The following is a 19,455-nucleotide window of genomic DNA, read 5'->3' on the forward strand; positions in this document are numbered from 1 at the left end:
TGTTTAAGATTTTTCCAAAGTGTACGAGGATCATTGACATGTTTATTTATAAATTGCTGAAAGTAAGCAGTTTTTTCATTGTGGAGTGCTGACGAAACAATATTCTTTAATTCTTTGTAGTATTTTTTGTGATTTTCCAATTTTGTGCGACGACTTTTGGCATGTGCATCATCTCTCAGTTTCATCATGATTTTTATAGTTTCTGTTATCCAAGGATAACTTTGTTCTCTAAGCTACTTATCCAAAATTACCTACGGCCTCAGCTTATGCTCTCGGTGAGCAATGTTATGTAGGTACTGACTAGATATTGGCATCATCATCATCAGGTCGACATTTTTGGTCCAGATGGAGGATCTACACTTCCCATTATGCTCCCCATAGAGGAATAAATTAGATTCTCTGACACTCCCTCACGGTGGCCACGGCATAGGCCACGCCACGGGTCTTCTTTCTTTTTTCTCTACGACTGATAGATGTCAAACACTTTGACATTCTGCTAGAAGTCTACCACCTGACTCATCAATGTCAAAAAATTTGCTACGACTATACAAAAATAAGGAAAAAAATAGCAAAAACAACATGAAAATCTTGCTATTGCTCGCTGTGTTTCACCTAGGCTCGATTCAAGGTAAAAGTGTGGTGCCGGTACTGTCTCTGGATGGCAAGACGAAGGCTGGGAATAAAACTGTTACTGCCGATCTTGAGGTAAGAACTTTTTCCCTTTTTCCTTCTTGTTTGTTAAACTAGAAACTAAATAGGTAGTCGTCCTCTTATTGCTACGAATACGCTCAAAACCCCGAATTTCGAGGTTTCCAAGTCCAAATTTCTCATACAGAGACCCTCTGATTAGATATTTATCTAAAACCGGGTCTCCAGCGCGTATTTTATCCTACACAATTAGGGTTTCTGATTTCTCGACTTATTTTTTTTCTCGAGTTTCGGGAATTCTCGAGGCCAAAGTCTCGAGTTTTCTCGGGTCTCGAGTCTTCTAATGAAAACTGCTGAAATCGGTTGAAATTTAGTAGAAACAGTGTTTTTTTAATCTAATATAACTACTTTTATGCACAACAATCAATATTAGAATTTAGTACCACTTATTTTGGTAAGTTAAGAAACAAAAAATAAAATCTTCTGTCATAATTAATATTTACTAATAATCATAACAAAAGTCATAAAGTCGCTATAAATAATAATAAAAATCTGGAGCTACAATTGAATCACTTGTTTTCTAAAGAACACAAGTCCAAATAGTAAAATTACGATAAATATTTTTTTTATGAACAAAAAAATTTTTTAAATTTTCTTACAGATAACGACTTGAATAAACTTTACGAGGAGGCACGAGTACCTAACCTAACGTCTGTTAGGTAAGGTAACTGTCTAGTTAACAAATTTTTCAATATTTAAATCAGTCAGAGTTAAACATACATAATAAATATATCATACTCGTTGGTGAACATTATTACTTAGTTTCGATTGAGATCATGAATTGCAAATCAAAACAGTTAAAAAAGGAAAGACTAAGCCAGTCTAAAAGCAACGTTGACCTATTAAATAATTAAAAACTTACTTTTGTCTAAGAAAATAGGCTTTCAAGAATATTAAAACTTCAAAATCGAAACTCGAGAATTCTCGAGCTCCGGTAATTTTTTTCTCGTCTCGAATGAAGCCAAATTTCTCGAGTTTTCTCGAGTTCGAGAAAGCTCGAGCAGAAACCCTATACACAATCAACAAAAGCATGTCAACATTCAACAAAATTGCCTACAAAAATTGTTGATGACCCGACTTCAGTGTGTAGAAGCTAAAGTTGAAGCTTATGAAAATCTAATAATTTATTTCAGAAACGTCTTTTCAACTCCCTTGCAGTTTACTTCAACAAGATAAAAGCCGCTTAAATGCGTCGCATCGGTTTTTATTTCTAAAGATCTTATTTTTCAACATCAGTACAAATCCTAAAGGTGCGTACGGATTGCGCGTACCCTGGTACGCGTACTCAGTTTACGCGTATCCGCGGCCGGCTACGCTATATTTGGACGGCAAAAATAATACTTACGCGGCCGCGTGCGTCCCTTTTTGACGCGCGACCAAAAACCAACAAACGGTGGCTCGCGCTGCGAGTTGGTACGCGTACCGTCGTACCCAATGATATTAAAGAACTATAGATATGTTACGTTTATAGAAATTACGATTTGAATCCGTGCCGAGCTATTCCAAATTGCACACATTGACAAATGTAACTGATAAGTGAAACAAAAGATACGAAATAGCACGCAAATGAAAGAGATAGCTATAGTTTTAACGATTCTGCACTAACTAATCTATGTCCGCAGCGCACGCATCCTTATCGCTCTAACGTCAAAACAAGATCGCTTTCTCTTTCTTAACTTGAACATGGCGCATGGCGTCTTGATTGTTTGCATAAATAATTGAAAATATAAATACTAAATAATTTTGCATAATCACATGTGGTAAGAGATCCCTTGTATTTTGTTTACTTTAGAGTCATAATTGGTACACTTTCGAAACACACACGATGGCATTTTTTATTTATTTTGGTAAGAACAGGAACTTACGGTGTGGTACGCACGCGATTGCGCACGACGCAGGCCACACGAAGACTAAACTAAAGACGTCCCAATTGGGACGTATTTGAGTATTCACAGCGCGAGCGCTTATAACATATCTGCTTTTGTTTTTATATAATATCATTGGTCGTACCCCAAGTGAACGCGTAGCTGCAGGTATGGACTAGGCGTTCCGGATACGCGTAAACTGAGTATTACATCTGAGAATCCGTACGCACCTTAAGAATTTCGATACGAATAATTCTATATAGCGTATCGCGGCTCCGGTAAAAATATTTACTCAACTGAGACTACATCCTAGGCCTACATCATAGATCCCCATTCCCTTCCAGTACCTCCCTTTCATAGCGCTCATAGACAAGGATAAAGACACGAGCGAGTACTGGCGGGAGACGGAGATCTTGTCTCTGGTCCGGAACAAGGAGCTGGACATAGACTACGACAGGTGCGAACAGAGCAGGCCCTCGTCGGCGCTGGTACAGATACCTAGCAAGAGGACGGTCAGGCCGATCTGTAAAGGCAGGATTGGTAAGTTTGGTATACAATTTAGTGAGGATCTAGCTAGATAAATTGGCTCCAAATCGACATCATAGTAAGGCCCGGATTCCACCAAGGCGAAGCGGAGGAGTGTTGGGTGAACGAATTTTTCTATTGAATTTGACAGCGCGAATCGACGCTGTACGGAGCGGAGAAAAGATGTGGAAATAAAAATCTGATTGGTTATTCAAAACTAGGGATGTTATGAATATGTAGTTTCGGTTATGGATACGGTTACGGATATAGGAATAATATTATACCGGTTACGGTTACGGATATTTTTTTATTTCGGATATCCGAAAGTTACGGTTACGGATATCCTAACATCCCTGTTTAAAACACTTCTCCGCTCTGTTCGCCTTGGTGTAGTTACCGGACCGAACCGGACCTTAGACAAGTACCTATTCTTTAAAAAGGATATCTAGATTAATTTTGTTTCACAGATTATCAAGTTTGTCCACAATGTCCACATTTCAACAATCAAACCGAATGTGAACTGTTCCGGGATTCGTGTAGGTGTGTATTAAAAAAATGTACTATCTCTACCAAAACACCTCTACAAGGACCTATCCCCCTAGACAGTAATAAACATGACAGTCAATAATAACGTAATCTTCTGAGAAGCATCCGTTTTCAAGGAGTTCAGTATTGTTTTTTGGAGGCCTAAATTCGGCAGCAGATATCCTGTGGCTGAATTGATGATTTCCACCAATGATTCTGGATTTATCCACAAGTCAAATTCCAGAGAGCGGCACGTCCACCCGTCTGAGTACGACCGCTACTGCGACGCCAAGTACGGCAAATGGAGGACCATGTTCGTGCCAGCAGACTTCTCCCAGTGCCGGTGCTGTGACGAATGCATATTCTACAGAGGTGACTATTAGGATTTGCCACCCTGATGGGGTTACAAGTCCCCAGCGACTTAGGTGACATTTCTTCCGAAAATATCTCATCCTCGGATGAGTTGTCTCCCTTTCAAAGTTAGGTGTCGAATCATCCGCAAAATGATCAAAATCTTCGCATGAAACGTCACTGTTTCTAACTCGGAAGTGTCGTCTCATCAGAAATATGTTAATTTAATTTAATTAGATATTTTATATCTTCCAACTTAGAAACGGTGACGTTAGACACCTAACTTTGAAATGGGAGACAACTCATCCGCGGATCAGATTTTCTCGGATAAAATGTCACCTAAGTCACCCAGCTTCTGGCCTAGGGATCGTTTGACTTAACGCCTTTAGCGCTTTCAGGCGAGTTCAAACATTTCCTGCGGGATTTCCATGGGGGGCAGCTGCTCTGCCCAGAAGGTGTAATGCAAGGTTTAGACTAGCAATAAAACTTGCAGAAGTTGACTTCCGCAAGCTGTTTACCACTGTGTAAATAGCTGTGGCAATGAATCAAGCTAAAACACTTAACTATCTTCGTTCGTTCGTTCGTTTCAGCCGAAAGACGTCCACTGCTGGACAAAGGCCTCCCCCAAAGATTTCCACAAAGACCGGTCCTTTTTAAAACTGTTTAACTAGCTTGTTTAAAAATTTAAATATCTTTGCAGTTGAAAGACTCGTGACAAAATTGGCAAAACACTAAAATGACGCATTCATTTAGTTTCACTTTAAACATAAATCATTATAACCTTCATTGTTTAGGAAATTTGCGTTTGTCATTGAATATTTTCGTCTCGTTTGATCGATGCACAGACTGTTACGTAACCAATCTTTTATTGATAAAACTTAGAGGTGCCATATCTTTCAACCAATCGACAGGGCCGGATTAACCATCTCGGGGCCCCTAGGCACAGCTCGTTTCGGGCCCCCCTTTTTTGTCGCGGAGGAAATGCAATGCGCACCGTCACCACTGCCGGAGGACAGGGTAGTGTGTGGGACTCCCGGCGCCCTAAAAAGGGCGCTGCTCCGTCACTAAAACCTCCGCGGCGTTCCGTCATCGCCCAAGTGGGGGTGTCGCGACTATCCGGCCGTAGCCTTAGACTTCCGCGACACCACCGGCGACAGCTCGCCTACACGGCGGACCCTACACGCCCCCTTTGTGGGGGTCTGACGGGAATGGCCCGAAACACCAAGCCGTTGCCGCCAGACGGTGACAAGGGTGCCCTCGCACCCCCGGCCTACTGGCCGCCACCTGGGGGCTGAGTAGAACGGTCGTACAACCGCCTTCTCCACCCCCTTCTCCGCCTGCGGAGCGATGAGGTGAGAACATCGTTCTGCCGCTCGCGCTCCGCTGCCTCCTTATGCCCTCTTCACAAAAGAAGGCGACCGCCATCCAGCATCCTTCACTTCCCAGCATGGCGTTGACCAGGTTCGGAAGCGAAAGATCCCGGCCCACGACCGCAGTGACCGCGAGGGTGTGCTGCACCGTGTCATGCGCCACGCCGCATTTGTGGTACAGCGGGGATTCCTCTCGCCCGATCCTATGCAGATACGAACCGAAGCAGCCATGCCCGATCAGTACCTGCGCCAGACGGAACGTGAGGAACCCGTGCGGTCGTTCCAACCATTGGTCCAGAACAGGACCAATGGCTTCCAGAGTGCGGCGGCCAAACTGCGCGCGAGTCATGTCTTCCTTCCTTCTAGCTCCCAAGGAGGAGTACCAGCGAGGACGCATGCCGCAGCATGCCCTACCGGTCGGTAGGTCCTTGCGACTTTCTGCGCTATGGCCCGCTGGGGCCTGCGCAGAAGGGCAGCATTCTCCCTCTTATTGAGTAAGTCCGCCCAGATTGGGGCACCATACAGCGCCATGCTCCTCAGAACGCGTTGAAGTGCGGGCTAAATTGCCACCTCCCGTCAAGCGTGAGGCCCAGATATTTCATCTGGCCTTTGACGTCAATCCTAACGTCCTCAACCACATTGTGGGCGTCGGAAGGGGTGCGCTGGCGAGGCCCCGGAAAGAAGAGCCGAGGCGTCGTATTCTGCGAGCGACTAATGTGCCGCCCGCCGACGCCAGCCGTGCCGCGGCCCCAAAAGTCTTCCCCCGGGCAGTGACCAGAGTGTCATCTGCATAGCATAAATGACACTCATGCCCGCGAGAAGGACGCCCCAGAAGAAGGAGGAAGTTGAAGCATAGGTTCCACAAGAGTGGACCAAGCACCGTACCCTGCGGAACCCCGCTACCTACGCCGCGCCGTTTGAGCTGGCCGTCTCTGTTAACACACAGGACTTCGCGGTCCCGTAAGTAATCCGCCAGCAGCGCTCGAAGGTACTGAGGCACTCTGTGATGTTTAAGTGCCTAGAGTATGGTGGAATGAGGGATGGTATTGAAAGCGTTGGCTTATCGAATAATACAGCCAACACACCCTCACCCCTCTCCCTAGCCTCCGCAGTGAGGCTTTTTTTTGCCTCTGAAGGGCGTCGACGGTCAACCTGTCATGTAAACCAAAACAGTAATGCCAATGTTACGAAAATTAATTAGGTTCCACAATATCGAAATATGACGATTGAATGTGTAAACCAAAATAATAGGCGAGTAGAATTAAACACAAAAATTGATTAAATCGGAAATAATTCCAACAAAAGATTTAATTGCTTTAATGGCTTCATTGGTTGCCCATTAACACGTTGAGTGCGAAACCAGGTCTATAGACCTTGTGTACGTCTCGCTTACCGTGCGGCTAAGAAAATTATAGTCTTCCTTGTCGTGCGTAAGGCATAACTTCAATTGGGTCCGGTGTAGGAAAGTGATGAATATATATCTATGATGTATTCTTAAAATAGAATCCAATGATGTACCTACCTTAATACCAGGTTTTTAGACCTGGTACCGCACGGAATTAATAAAATGTCTTCACAATGCGAAACCAGGTCGAAGCACCTTGTACCCTGCGCACCTGGTACCGCACCCCACGCTAGCTACGTGCAGCCAGTGTTGCCTCGCATTCGTAAGAAACGCACATGTCGACATGGCGTCAAGAGAAACAAACAAAATCAAAACTGCAAATTGATTATAATTTAATTTGCTACACGATTTATTGCTAATTTAAATAATGTTTTTCGTGACAAACATTTGAAGTTGTAACTAAATGTTCTTAAATAATATGTTTTCTGTAAATATAGCTTATTTAAGTATTTATGCACGTATATCTTATTTGTAAAATATTTAGACTAAATTATTACAACATCTTTGTTTGTTACTTTTTTAAAATTTTATTAAGTCTTAATTTAAACTATCGATATTTGTATTTCACATCCCTAGAATACCCACCAGACTTCCCTACTTCAGTGCGGCACAGGGTGCATAAGCCTTGTATTTTGAATATAGCTATAATTTTTATACTAAACAAGTTATTCACGAACGCCTTCAGATGTATGTCAATAAATGCATTATTATTATTATTCAAAGAAAAAAAACACAATATCTATTAACATGAAGCCAAAAATAAAATTAATATATCTTAAATATTACAAGGTCTTTAAGCCTTGTGCCGCCACAATGTAAGTTTTAATACCAGGTTTAATGACCTTGTACCGAAGGAATGGAAAGTATTAGAAAGTTACTGCCGCAGCAAAGGTGTTAAGACGCTCCTAGGTTTTCGACTTCGACGGAGTTGTGTTTTTAAGTGGTGCAGGCCCTCGAAAAGAGCGTTTTTTCGGTTTTCCGGTTATATCGCGTAAAGCACTTACCCTATCGAAAAGTGGTCTTCATGACGGTTGAAGGACACTTAATCCTGCATTAAATAATACCAAATTCATATGTCTTGGACAAACCGTTCTCGTGCTTATCTTCGACAAAGTAGAAAATGTACGTATAATTAAAGACCCTCTCCACGTCCAATGGCTCGTTACCTGCAAGCTTCCAAGTCTTGAAAGGGGCCGCCTCAACTAGTGTAACCCTGTCAAGGCTTACGAGCTGGATGCGCCTGTCTTTGTTCGTCCCAGCCGTTCCTTAACTGCGGTTGGTGCACCTCTTCCTTGCACTCTCCTGAACGGCTCTGTGTTACCTACTGTGGCTGCCCCTCTTCCTTGCACCTCCTGAACAAATACGTTGCCTAGCCGTATGCCTGGTCCAAGGATTGACGCCAAAAATCGACAACAACAAGTTCATATTAAAACGCTGAAGAGTTTTTTGTTTGTTTGTTTGAACGCGCTAATCTCAGGAATTACTAGTTTGATTTAAATAATTATTTTTGTGTTGAATAGCTCATAAATTGAGGAAGGCTATAGAATATATTAATACGATCACTCTACAACTAATAGAGGTGAAGCAGTAAAGAAAAATGTTGCAAGCACAGAAAATAGTATTTAAACTATTTTCACGCGTACGAAGTTGATTTTGTGGCGTCTAACCTTGGACCAGGCATACGGCTAAGCAATGCAATCGTAAAGGAGGGTACAAGAAAGAGGGGCAGCCATAGTAGATAACACAGAGTCGTTCAGGAGAGTGCAAGTTAGAGGTGCAGCAACCGTAGTTAAGGATCGGCTGGGACGAACAAGGATATGCGAATCCAACTCGCGAGCCTTGACAGGGATACGCTGGTTAAAGCGGCCCTTTACAAGGCTTGGGAGCCTGCAGGTGACGAGCTATTGGACGTAGAGAGGGTTATTAATTTTTTCTACTTTGTCGAAGATAAGCACGAAAACGGTTTGTTCAAAACTTATGAATTTGGTCTTATTCGATGCAGAATTAAATGCCCTTTAACCATCATAAAGACCACTTTTCGATAGGGTAAATCCTTTAAGCGGAATATCCGGAAAACTGAAAATACGCCCCTTTCGGGGGCCCCCACCACTTAAGCCCAACTCCTTCGAAGTCGAAAACCAAGGAGTATCTTAATGGGCAACTAATAAAGCCATTAAAGCGATAAAATCTTTTGTAGGAATTATTTCCGATTTAAAATCTAATTCTACTGGCCTATAAGGCGAAGTTTTGAGGTGGTTTGAGTTTTGTTGCATAAAAATAATCTTTATCATTTTTTTTTTTCATTTTTTTATCGGGAGTGCTGGGCCCCAGATCATAGTGGGCCCCTAGGCACTGGCCTAAAGTGCCTTATGGATAATACGGCACTGCCAATCGACATATTTATCATTCGAATCTGTACCAGTGCAGCGTTTAAGCCCACTGCTGAATGCAAGCCTCTTACATCGCGATAACATTCGGGTGATCTCGAAGTCTTATCGCTGTGAAGCGATCTCTTCCAGTCAACCTCTAGGGTGAGAAAAAAGAGATAAGATTCAAATATGATTTGTTACGAAATATTGAAATTAAACCATTGAGAGGGTTGAAAATCCATGCATAAGTATGAATCGAGCTTACCATACCATTAAAATACAGACTTGTGCCTGTGTGCTAAGAGTTAAACTAAACATTTGCAAAATTGCATTTTTTTTCCAGAATTGGACCAATCCTGCATGGAGGACGAATATAGCTTTGATGCTGAAGAGTTTCTACCGGTAACTACAATCGGTAATGAGGAATCAAAGATTTGTGATGTTAAAAAGATAAGTAGTGTAGTTAAAGCGGATGGATATGGTATAATTTTGTTTTTCGATTTTTTTAATCAAACGAATACTCATTCGGTTGTATTCTCTAGCTAGAACAATCGCCAATCACTTTAAGTGGACGTGATTCATTTGGCAGAAAAAGGAGTAATTTGATCGACAACTAAATAGCTTGAAAATAGCATAACAATGGGAGCCAGTCAAACAAAAGTAATGTCTATTTTGATGAGTGATTCCTATAGTTTTCTTTATTGCAGATTTTCGTGCCGGTTGCAATCCGTACTGGGGTCACCCTGAGCAAGAGCTGAGAGCACTGAAATGTGATAAAAACCTTCGCAGATGTATGTACTCGTATGCTCTTTCAAACTATTGCTTGAATTAAATGTTTAAATTATGTAATTATTGGTTGTTTGACATTACAGGCGTTCCTGTATCAGTGCCGTCGATTCCTAATGAAACTTTGAACATGTAAGTTTGTTATAAACGAGTATCTTCTCAACATAATTTGCTGAGGCATGTTTCATAAATGTTACAATGTGACCTTGGTAAAAGTAATTGTTGATAGTTCTGATCGATCTCTTGTAAAATTTAGAATCATGTCGTGTTAATAATAATTTAACCGGCGAAACCGATTTAATGACGTAACCGTCGTAGACTCGTAGTAGCGTCTACAGAACACTGCTACATGCTACGGGTGCTTGCTACAGTTCAGGGGGGCTACTCTGAAACACTGTTTACGTAGTTTCGGATCTGCTGTCACCATCGCTCGTACCGGCATTTCGCTTTGTGTGAGAGGGATGGTAACATTCGACACTTCGGATAACGTATTTCGGAGTAGCCCCTCTGAGCCCTGCTACGTGCTACAAGTGGTTGCTACGGTTTCGATTTAGAACCCTGCTACGTGCTACGTGTCTGCTACGGTTCCCATGTGTCGTAGCAGCTGTTATTTTGCTACGAACTCAAGCTATGCTACGGATGTTGTAGGTTTGTCGTAGTAGTCTACTGACCTACGACTACGAGCGTATAAAATTTTTCAGTTTTCGCTACGAGCCGCCAATCGGGGGCCCCCTGTGCCCCGACTTCTCGGGTCACTTTTTATTATTATTAAAATTTATTGCATACAAAAAAATAATTGCATTACAGAAGGCGAACTTAATGCCTTATGGCATTCTCTCCCAGTAGAACCTTAGTAGGGCCAAACACAAAACTTGAGTTGGATGGCGGTGTAAAAAGCAGCTTAAGTAGGAGCTGTTGTAGCCGGCGTAGTTTCCGCTACGAGTGCCCCCCGAGGCAACAGTCAGGACCGGACTGTACCCAAATGTCACTTTATCTGGGGCCACTTTTTGTTGGCCCCTGTGTCCTGTCTCGTGTCGGGGCTACGAATTCCCCCCGGGACAACTGCCAGGGCCAAACTTTGCCCCAATGTTAATTTGTTTTCGGCCATTTTTATAGTCGGCGCAGTTTTCGCTACGAGCCGTCGACCAGGGGCTCCCATCTCGTGCCGGGTCTACACGTGCCCCCCGGGACAGGGGCTCTAGCCCAAGTAGGTCCCTTTGTAACTTAATCTAAGTTGGCTGTCTGTTGTAGTCGGCGTAGCTTCCGCTACGAGCCGTCGACCGGGGGCTCCCTGTGCCCTGTCTCGTGTCGGGGCTACGAATTTCTCCCGGGACAACTGCCAGGGCCGAACTTTGCCCCAATGTTAATTTGTTTTGGGCCATTTTTTATAGTCGACGCAGTTTCCGCTACGAGCCGCCGACCGGGAGCCCCCTGTGCCCCGTCTCGTGTCGGGGCTACGGATGTCCCCGGAGCAACTGCCAGGGCCGAACTTTGCCCTAATGTCAATTTGTTTCCACTTTTTTATAGTCAGCGTAGTTTCCGCTACGAGCTGTCGACCGGGGGCTCCCTATCTCGTGCCGGGTCTACACGTGCCCCCCGGGACAGGGGCTCTAGCGCGAGTAGGCCCCTTTGTAACTTAATCAAAGTTGGCTGTCTGTTGTAGCCGGCGTAGTTTCCGCTACGAGCCGCCGACCGGGGGCCCCCTGTGCCCTGTCTCGTGTCGGGGCTACGAATTCCCCCCGGGACAACTGCCAGGGCCGAACTTTGCCCCAATGTCAATTTGTTTTGGTCCATTTTTAGGGTTCCGTACCTCATAAGGAAAAAACGGAACCCTTATAGGATCACTTTGTTGTCCGTCCGTCCGTCTGTCAAGACCCTTTATCTCAAGAACGCGTGAACGTATCAAGCTGAAATTCACATGAAATACTCAGGTCTATTGTCCCTTTAAGCTGTGAAAATATCAAACTTCTAAGCCAAGCCAATCAAAAGATACAGCCGATTATGTCGATATTTTCAACAAATTTTCGACACTCGCAAAGGAATTAAAACCTACAGGATACTTCCCGTAAACTCAGAGTCTTGAAATTTGGCATAAAGCATTGTCATATAATGCAAATATAGGAAAAATTGCGAAAATTTCATTTTTTTAGTTATATAATATAATAAAAATATTTTAATAAAATGAAACTTACTACCTTATTTCTCACGAACGAATAAAGGTATCAAATTGAAATTTATACCAAATACCTAGATCTATTGTCCCTTTAAGAAGTAAAAAAATCAAACTTCTAAGTTAACGCGATCAAAAGATACAGCAGTTTATACCGACACCTTAGACGAATTTCCGTCACACGCTAGGGAATCAAAACCTACAAGGTACTTCCTGTGAACTCAGAATCTTGAAATTCGGCACGAAGCAACGTTATACATATAGTACAGATAAAGGAAAAATTGCGAAAATGATAAATTTGAAGTTATATAAAATTTAAAATATTATTTTTGCTTACATGACATAAAATATTTTTTTAATAATTATAAACTTACTACCTACCCTTTTTCACATGAACGCGTAGAGATATTAAAGTTGAAATTCATATCAAACACTTCTTAAATCTAATTGCCTCTAAACTGTGAGAAATTCTAAATCAACGCAAAAATTCAAAACGCTGAGGTAGGTACCTACCTATAATGCAAATATAGGAAAAATAAATAAATAAAAAATAATCATACCGCATATTTTGAAATTCGCCACTACTCGCAACGGAATCAAGTAAGTAATTTGATTTAATACGTCATAAATTGTAAACCGCTACGTTTGTACGGCGGAACCCTCGGTGTGCGAGCCCGACTCGCACTTGGCCGGTTTTTTATAGCCGACGCAGTTTCCGCTACGAGCTGCCGACCGGGAGCCCCCTGTGCCCCGTCTCGTGTCGGGGCTACAGATGTCCCCAGAGCAACTGCCAGGGCCGAACTTTGCCTAATGTCAATTTGTTTCCACTTTTTTATTGTCGGCGCAGTTTCCGCTACGAGCTGTCGACCGGGGGCTCCCTATCTCGTGCCGGGTCTACACGTGCCCCCCGGGACAGGGGCTCTAGCCCGAGTGGGCCCCTTTGTAACTTAATCTAAGTTGGCTGTCTGTTGTAGTCGGCGTAGTTTCCACTACGAGCCGTCGACCGGGGGCTCCCTATCTCGTGCCGGGTCTACACGTGCCCCCCGGGACAGGGGCTCTAGCCCGAGTGGGCCCCTTTGTAACTTAATCTAAGTTGGCTGTCTGTTGTAGTTGGCGTAGTTTCCGCTATGAGCCGCCGACCGGGGGCCCCCTGTGCCCCGTCTCGTGTCGGGGCTACGAATTCCTCCCGGGACAACTGCCAGGGCCGAACTTTGCCCCAATGTTAATTTGTTTTGGGCCATTTTTTATAGTCGACGCAGTTTCCGCTACGAGCCGCCGACCGGGAGCCCCCTGTGCCCCGTCTCGTGTCGGGGCTACGGATGTCCCCGGAGCAACTGCCAGGGCCGAACTTTGCCCTAATGTCAATTTGTTTCCACTTTTTTATAGTCGGCGCAGTTTCCGCTACGAGCTGTCGACCGGGGGCTCCCTATCTCGTGCCGGGTCTACACGTGCCCCCCGGGACAGGGGCTCTAGCCCGAGTGGGCCCCTTTGTAACTTAATCTAAGTTGGCTGTCTGTTGTAGTCGGCGTAGTTTCCGCTACGAGCCTCCGACCGGGGGCCCCCTGTGCCCCGTCTCGTGTCGGGGCTACGCGTGCCCCCCGGGGCAGGGGCTCTAGCCCGAGTAGGCCCCTTTGTAACTTAATCTAAGTTGGCTGTCTGTTGTAGTCGGCGTAGTTTCCGCTACGAGCCGCCGACCGGGGGCCCCCTGTGCCCCGTGTCGTGTCGGGGCTACGCGTGCCCCCCGGGGCAGTTGCCTGAGCACGAGTGTGCCCCGGGCGCGTTTCTCCCGGACAAGGAGCAGTGCAACTGCTGTGGCCGGTGCAGCGCGTATCACCGTTAGTTTTCATTTGTTTGATACGTAAACAATCTTCAACAGAGACAACCTGTATAGAAAGTCAGACTAGTTATCTATGTTAATTTTGATTATTTTACTGACTCCTCGAAAGATTAAGCACCTACTTAATTCAGCCAATAAAATTGTTTACTGTTTCATATTTTAAAATTATAACCCTCACGGGATTTTACATATTTTATCTTGTTTCATATTTTACAGAATTAAACGAAAAATGTGCTGAGTTCAAGAAAACTGTACATGATGTCAATGGGACCAAGGAGATTGAAGTTAGTGGTCACAAATGGCACAATTTTTTTACACTTAAAAGGCGGAATTAACCTCAAATATCGTTAAAAATACCGGTTCATATGGAAATCATTAGAGGCGTATGTTCAGCAGTAGACTTCCTGTGGCTGAAATGATAATGATGATCGTTAAAACCATTTGATGTCTAATACATCATATTGACCATTTTGTAATACCACGGCTCTGAGCAAATAAATGATTTATTTATTTATTTAATTTCTTTCAAATTTTGGTGTGTGTGGTGTACCACAGTGTGGTACTTAACGCTATTTGCTTAATTCTATTATCATCATATACCTATGTAGATATTTAGTATCCACTGCATGCATTGCACTGCAAACAAATATCCAAACGAGTGACAGTGTAACTAGTCGGGATTTCGGGAACAAGCTTTTTTTCTTGCTGACACTGTGGCTACAGGTGGAAGAAGAATTCTTGGAGCCAGGCTGCGACGACGGGCTGGTCTGCCGGCAGGGCAAGTGCCAGGACATCCACACGGTGGTGACCAGCTCCGGCAGTCGGAAGAAACGGGACGAGAACCTTGACGAAGCTAATGGTTACACCTTCTTCTTCATTTCTTTAACCTCTTTTCATCTTAAAGACAGTTGACTGCTGAACGTTCGACATGCTGGAAGACATTCTTCGAAGCGGCACAAAGCGCGTTTTTCATTAGGCACAGCTTATCTTTTTGAGGTCGTCAGACCATTGAACGGTTCGGGGGGCGTTCTACTGCTTATGTAAGAAAGACTTCATATTTCTTCTCAATACGTGTAGTCCCGAAGCAATGGTAGGGTTGGTGCCATAAGTTAGTGCAAAAAAAGTTGGCTTTTGAAAAAAAAAATATTTTTCAAGAAAATTATACGTGTTTGAATTTGTACGTGTCTTCCACTCAAGCGCACTCTGGGAAGGCAGTGTCTAGCGAAGCTGCAATTGACTAAAATAACGCAGATCCCCAGATCTACGGTCGTCAAGTTTACAACACAGACCTATGAGGAAGCAACATTCAAATTGTGTTGCTCTCTAAGCCATAATAATGTCTATTTTCGTTATATTCTATCAGAACCATGTAAGCGTGAGATGAAGTACTTCAAAAAGAAATACGGGGTCGACGGCCACCTTCACTACGACGCGCCGCAATGCACCCCGTTGTGGCTATACGCTCCGGTGCAGGTTATTCATTTTACAACAATTACACATCAGAAATATAGTTTCTTTCTTGTAAAATTAGTTTTATACAACTAGTGTCGCGACTCGTCCCAGGTGCTACGAGTATGTATTGCACTCTTGAACGACTCTTGCTGAAAACTGCATTAAATCGTTGCGTACTTAGTTTTTAAGATCTAAGCGCACATACAGCAGGCGCGACTTTGTTTTAAATACTATGTAGAGATAAGATATTATACTGATGCATATAAACCAGCAGGTCTCGCCACATTTATACCATATACCAGGGGTGGCCAACCGGTCGATCGCGATTATTAGTCCAGTCGATCGTAGCACGGCAAAAAATAAGTACCTACTACATGATTGTGTACTAAACTATGCTGTTTCATTAAAGATTTCAAGAAGTATGTAAGTGGTAGATCGCCCAGGATTTCGTTAGTAAACAGTAGGTCTTAAGCCACCCCTGCCATATAGGTACAATTTACTATTATTTTTTTGAAATAAAACTAAATACATTAACTTATTGTGCTTTTCTCAATTATTTTTCATTTACTTTCCGTTGTGTGTTATTGTCCATTGTCCAGTGTCGCCGATTCATATGCTACTGCGCCTTGGAAGACGGCACCATCATACAGGGCATCAAAGTCCCAAGGGTTGAGGTCTCCAATATGAACTGTGGTACGTAAACCTTCGTTTGGCACACAGTTTGGTATACTCACGTGGCAGTGGTACCACATTGTGGTGGTACAGTCAGCGTCAAATAGTTCGTGACACCCAAAGTAGCCAAAAAGTTGTCAACACAATCATAATCCAATTTTAACAAAGACGTGTTGCGAACTTTTTGGCTACTTTGGGTGTCACGAATTATTTGACGCTGACTGTAAGAAGAAACACATGATGTTCGTGGGTTCACGTCCCTAAAGGGACTATGGTGTATGTTTCTTAAATAATGTATGTTTTTATTTTCAAATTTGATTATGATCTTTTTAGTTAGTACTCAAATTCCGTCCTAAACAATATACTTCGCTATTTCTCAGTGTATAATTTGGTCAACCAAGAGTTAATTAAAATCCAGACTCTTGTTTACATATTGTAATGTTTGATTAGTCAGTTCAATACCGGGATTCCCAATTACAATGTATCCTACCTAAATAACTTTTCCCCGAAAGTAATTTCACCTACATAAACAAGTTTACAAGTGTAATTCCTGTTACAATGTATCTAACCTACCCACTTAAATAAATGACCGCTGAGTAATAATAATAATACACTGGGAATCCCCTAACAAACATCAACCCAATGAGATCTATTAACCTATTCGATATTTTGCTAACCTTTCACACCAAATTTAAAACTTTAAAACCAAATAAATAATTCAATAATTAATCTTCTATATCTATAAAACTGAAAGGTCACTGACTGACTCACTCATCACAAAATCACAGAAACTACAAGTGCTAGGAGTCTCAAATGGCAATGCCAGATTTTGTATGGAAGGTGGCGTCTTTTTTTTTCGCGCGGCCATCGACCAAACTTTATTTTTTGATTACAAAATAGTGTAAAACCAAACTTATTATTGCATGTATACCTCTAAACTCAGTCTGAACTGAGTTACGAGCATTAGAAGTTTGATGATTTTCATACTAGATTTGCTTTTTGCGCGCAAGTTTTGTAAGAAATTGCAACAAAATATTGCGCAATATTTTAATTGCGCTGATTCTGCTGCATACTGATGTCTGGAGCCTTTAATGAATGGTATTGTTTGTTTACACATACAATGTCACTATTTTGTTGCAATTTCTTACAAAACTTGCGCGCAAAAAGCAAATCTAGTATGAAAATCATCAAACTTCTAATGCTCGTAACTCACTTCAGACTGAGTTTAGAGGTATACATGTCATAGTAAGTTTGGTTTATTACACTATTTTGTAATCAAAAAACAAGGTTTGGTCGATGGCCGCGCGAAAAAGAAAGACGCCAATTTCCGGCATTGTCTTTTTGCATGGGGATTCCTTTTAGAACGTAGGTGCTCCTGCTCACTAAGAACGGATTTTACGATTTTTTTTTACGATCCACACGTACGAAGTCGCCGGCGGCCGCTAGTTGACAACATTTGGCTTAGCAACTCTTCTTTCGTCTTTTATTTTATTGTTTCGCCTAAATTGGTATCGGCCGATTCTTCCAAATTAAAATCAGACCCACTTATCGGCCGATTAATTAATATCTTTAAAAATTCGCCAGACTGTGCCCGCGAGAAGTGTCGCACCGGTTCTGACGTGGAGTGCGATGGGTTCGGCAACTACAAGGAGGCTGTCTTCACCCCCCACACTGGGGATTGGGCTGCTTCCGAGGAAGAGGGGAGTGAAGGTAACGCTAGTTAAAGTTGCTATGTTCAGGCCAGTTTAAGTTCAATTACAAGTTGTTGGAATGGAAGCCACACACATGCTAAAAGGTAGAAGATGGAGATACTAAAAAACTTGTAACAACTACTGTATGTAAACCCATGTTCGCAAATCAAAATAATTTGATTTGACACTGGCAAGCGCAGCGAGAGATGTCCACCTACAAGGTGGACAGATGACTATAATTAAAGGTTGCAGGAAGGCGCAGGCCGCTATCAACTGGCCAGTCAGGAAGTCAATGGGAGAGGCATATGTTCAGCAGTGGACGTACTGTGGCTGAAATGATGACGATGGATAGAAGTAAGGAAGGATTTGTCATCCATAAAAACGCCATGTAGGACTCTACATGGTTACAACCTTAATGTTGGTCATAGTTGACTAACTATGACCAACTTTAAGGTTGTAACTTCAGTTGCCACACACACTATAAAGGACGTAGCACATTTATCAACCCGGAAAGGGTCAACTCGTAACCGTACCAACTCGAGATGGTCAGTATTCTTTGTATGAAACTCCATACTGCAACTCACACTATCCGCAGTTCCGCACGCGGTTGACAGCGCGCGAAAGGCGATGTTGTTAAGTCCTTTCCGAGTTGATAAGTCTGCTATGACCTTAAAAGAAAAAGAAATCATGTTTATTGCGTTTATTTTCAGGCAAACCTCACCGCACTACACTCGATCCACTACTAGAGCGGACCACTCCAGTCTTGCATACCATGTGATCAACATTCCATAGAGAATCGGATTCGAACGATTGACTAGAAAAACTCATGCTATTGTTATTAATTTATGATTTTATAGGCAGATAATATAATGTTACTACAAATTAGTCTTTTGTTTTACCTACATGACAATGTGTCTGTCAGAGCGCCAGTACGTACCAATACGATTTAACCCCTGAAATCCCGATTACCTACTTTCAATTCAACTGTTTTAACAACTATAAATGACGTTGCATGCACTAAGTGATATTGCGCTTTGCAGGGTTTTATTGTATACAAAATCATTTAAATTTTACCGTGTCATTTTAATTTTTATTGCATGAATCATTCAGTCTAAGTAAGATGTTAAAATTAAAAATTCATACGTAAATCTTATAGGCATAACTGTAAACCCAAGAGCAGTCAATGTCATATCAATTTTCATCATAATTGTAAAGAGAACAGTAAACCCCTTTCCGAATCTGGCTATAGGCAATTTATAGAGATCTTTAGAGGCTGACAATTTAGTTCTTACGCTTCTTCTCAGCACTGGCCCATTATTGTCCCGAAACAGTAGTAGGGAAAAAATACCGGGACGTGTAAAAACTCTTTTTAAAGCTTTTACATAAATAATTTACTTTTAAATACTAACTGGAGTGTAGGCCAATTTGCCTCTGGTAATTTAAGAGGGTCATGTCGTACATACAGTGGAAACTGGAAACCAATTGACCTGATGATAATGATTAAATGAATTATCGTTATTTTGAAGGTTTGAGGTATTAAAGATTTAGATAAAAGATTTGCGAGATAAGAGCGACTGAATGTCCTGGCCAATGCGAAACGGATGCTCGTCATAATGTAAACATTTAAATACAAACATCATTTTATGATGGTTTACTTTGTATCGTGTTAGCAATGAAATAACTTGTACTAATCTTGTAGACCTACATGTTCTTCTTTCTGCATGAATGA

At 42.5% G+C, this 19,455-nt stretch overlaps 1 protein-coding gene across 1 annotated transcript; it reads left to right on the plus strand.

Annotated features, from left to right (window-relative positions):
• Nucleotides 1-508: 508 nt before the first annotated feature.
• LOC135082772 (uncharacterized) lies at nt 509-18,601 on the plus strand. Its single transcript, XM_063977537.1, has 14 exons — nt 509-705; nt 2,918-3,113; nt 3,566-3,638; nt 3,868-3,995; nt 9,462-9,533; nt 9,826-9,909; nt 9,991-10,036; nt 13,740-13,909; nt 14,128-14,195; nt 14,635-14,770; nt 15,275-15,384; nt 15,963-16,056; nt 17,620-17,745; nt 18,437-18,601. The coding sequence occupies exons 1-14, from the start codon at nt 523-525 to the stop codon at nt 18,502-18,504; spliced, it is 1,554 nt and encodes a 517-aa protein (XP_063833607.1). The 5' UTR covers nt 509-522; the 3' UTR covers nt 18,505-18,601.
• Nucleotides 18,602-19,455: the final 854 nt, after the last annotated feature.

This window comes from Ostrinia nubilalis, chromosome 22 (assembly GCF_963855985.1).
Source record: "Ostrinia nubilalis chromosome 22, ilOstNubi1.1, whole genome shotgun sequence".
Lineage (NCBI taxonomy): Eukaryota > Metazoa > Arthropoda > Insecta > Lepidoptera > Crambidae > Ostrinia > Ostrinia nubilalis.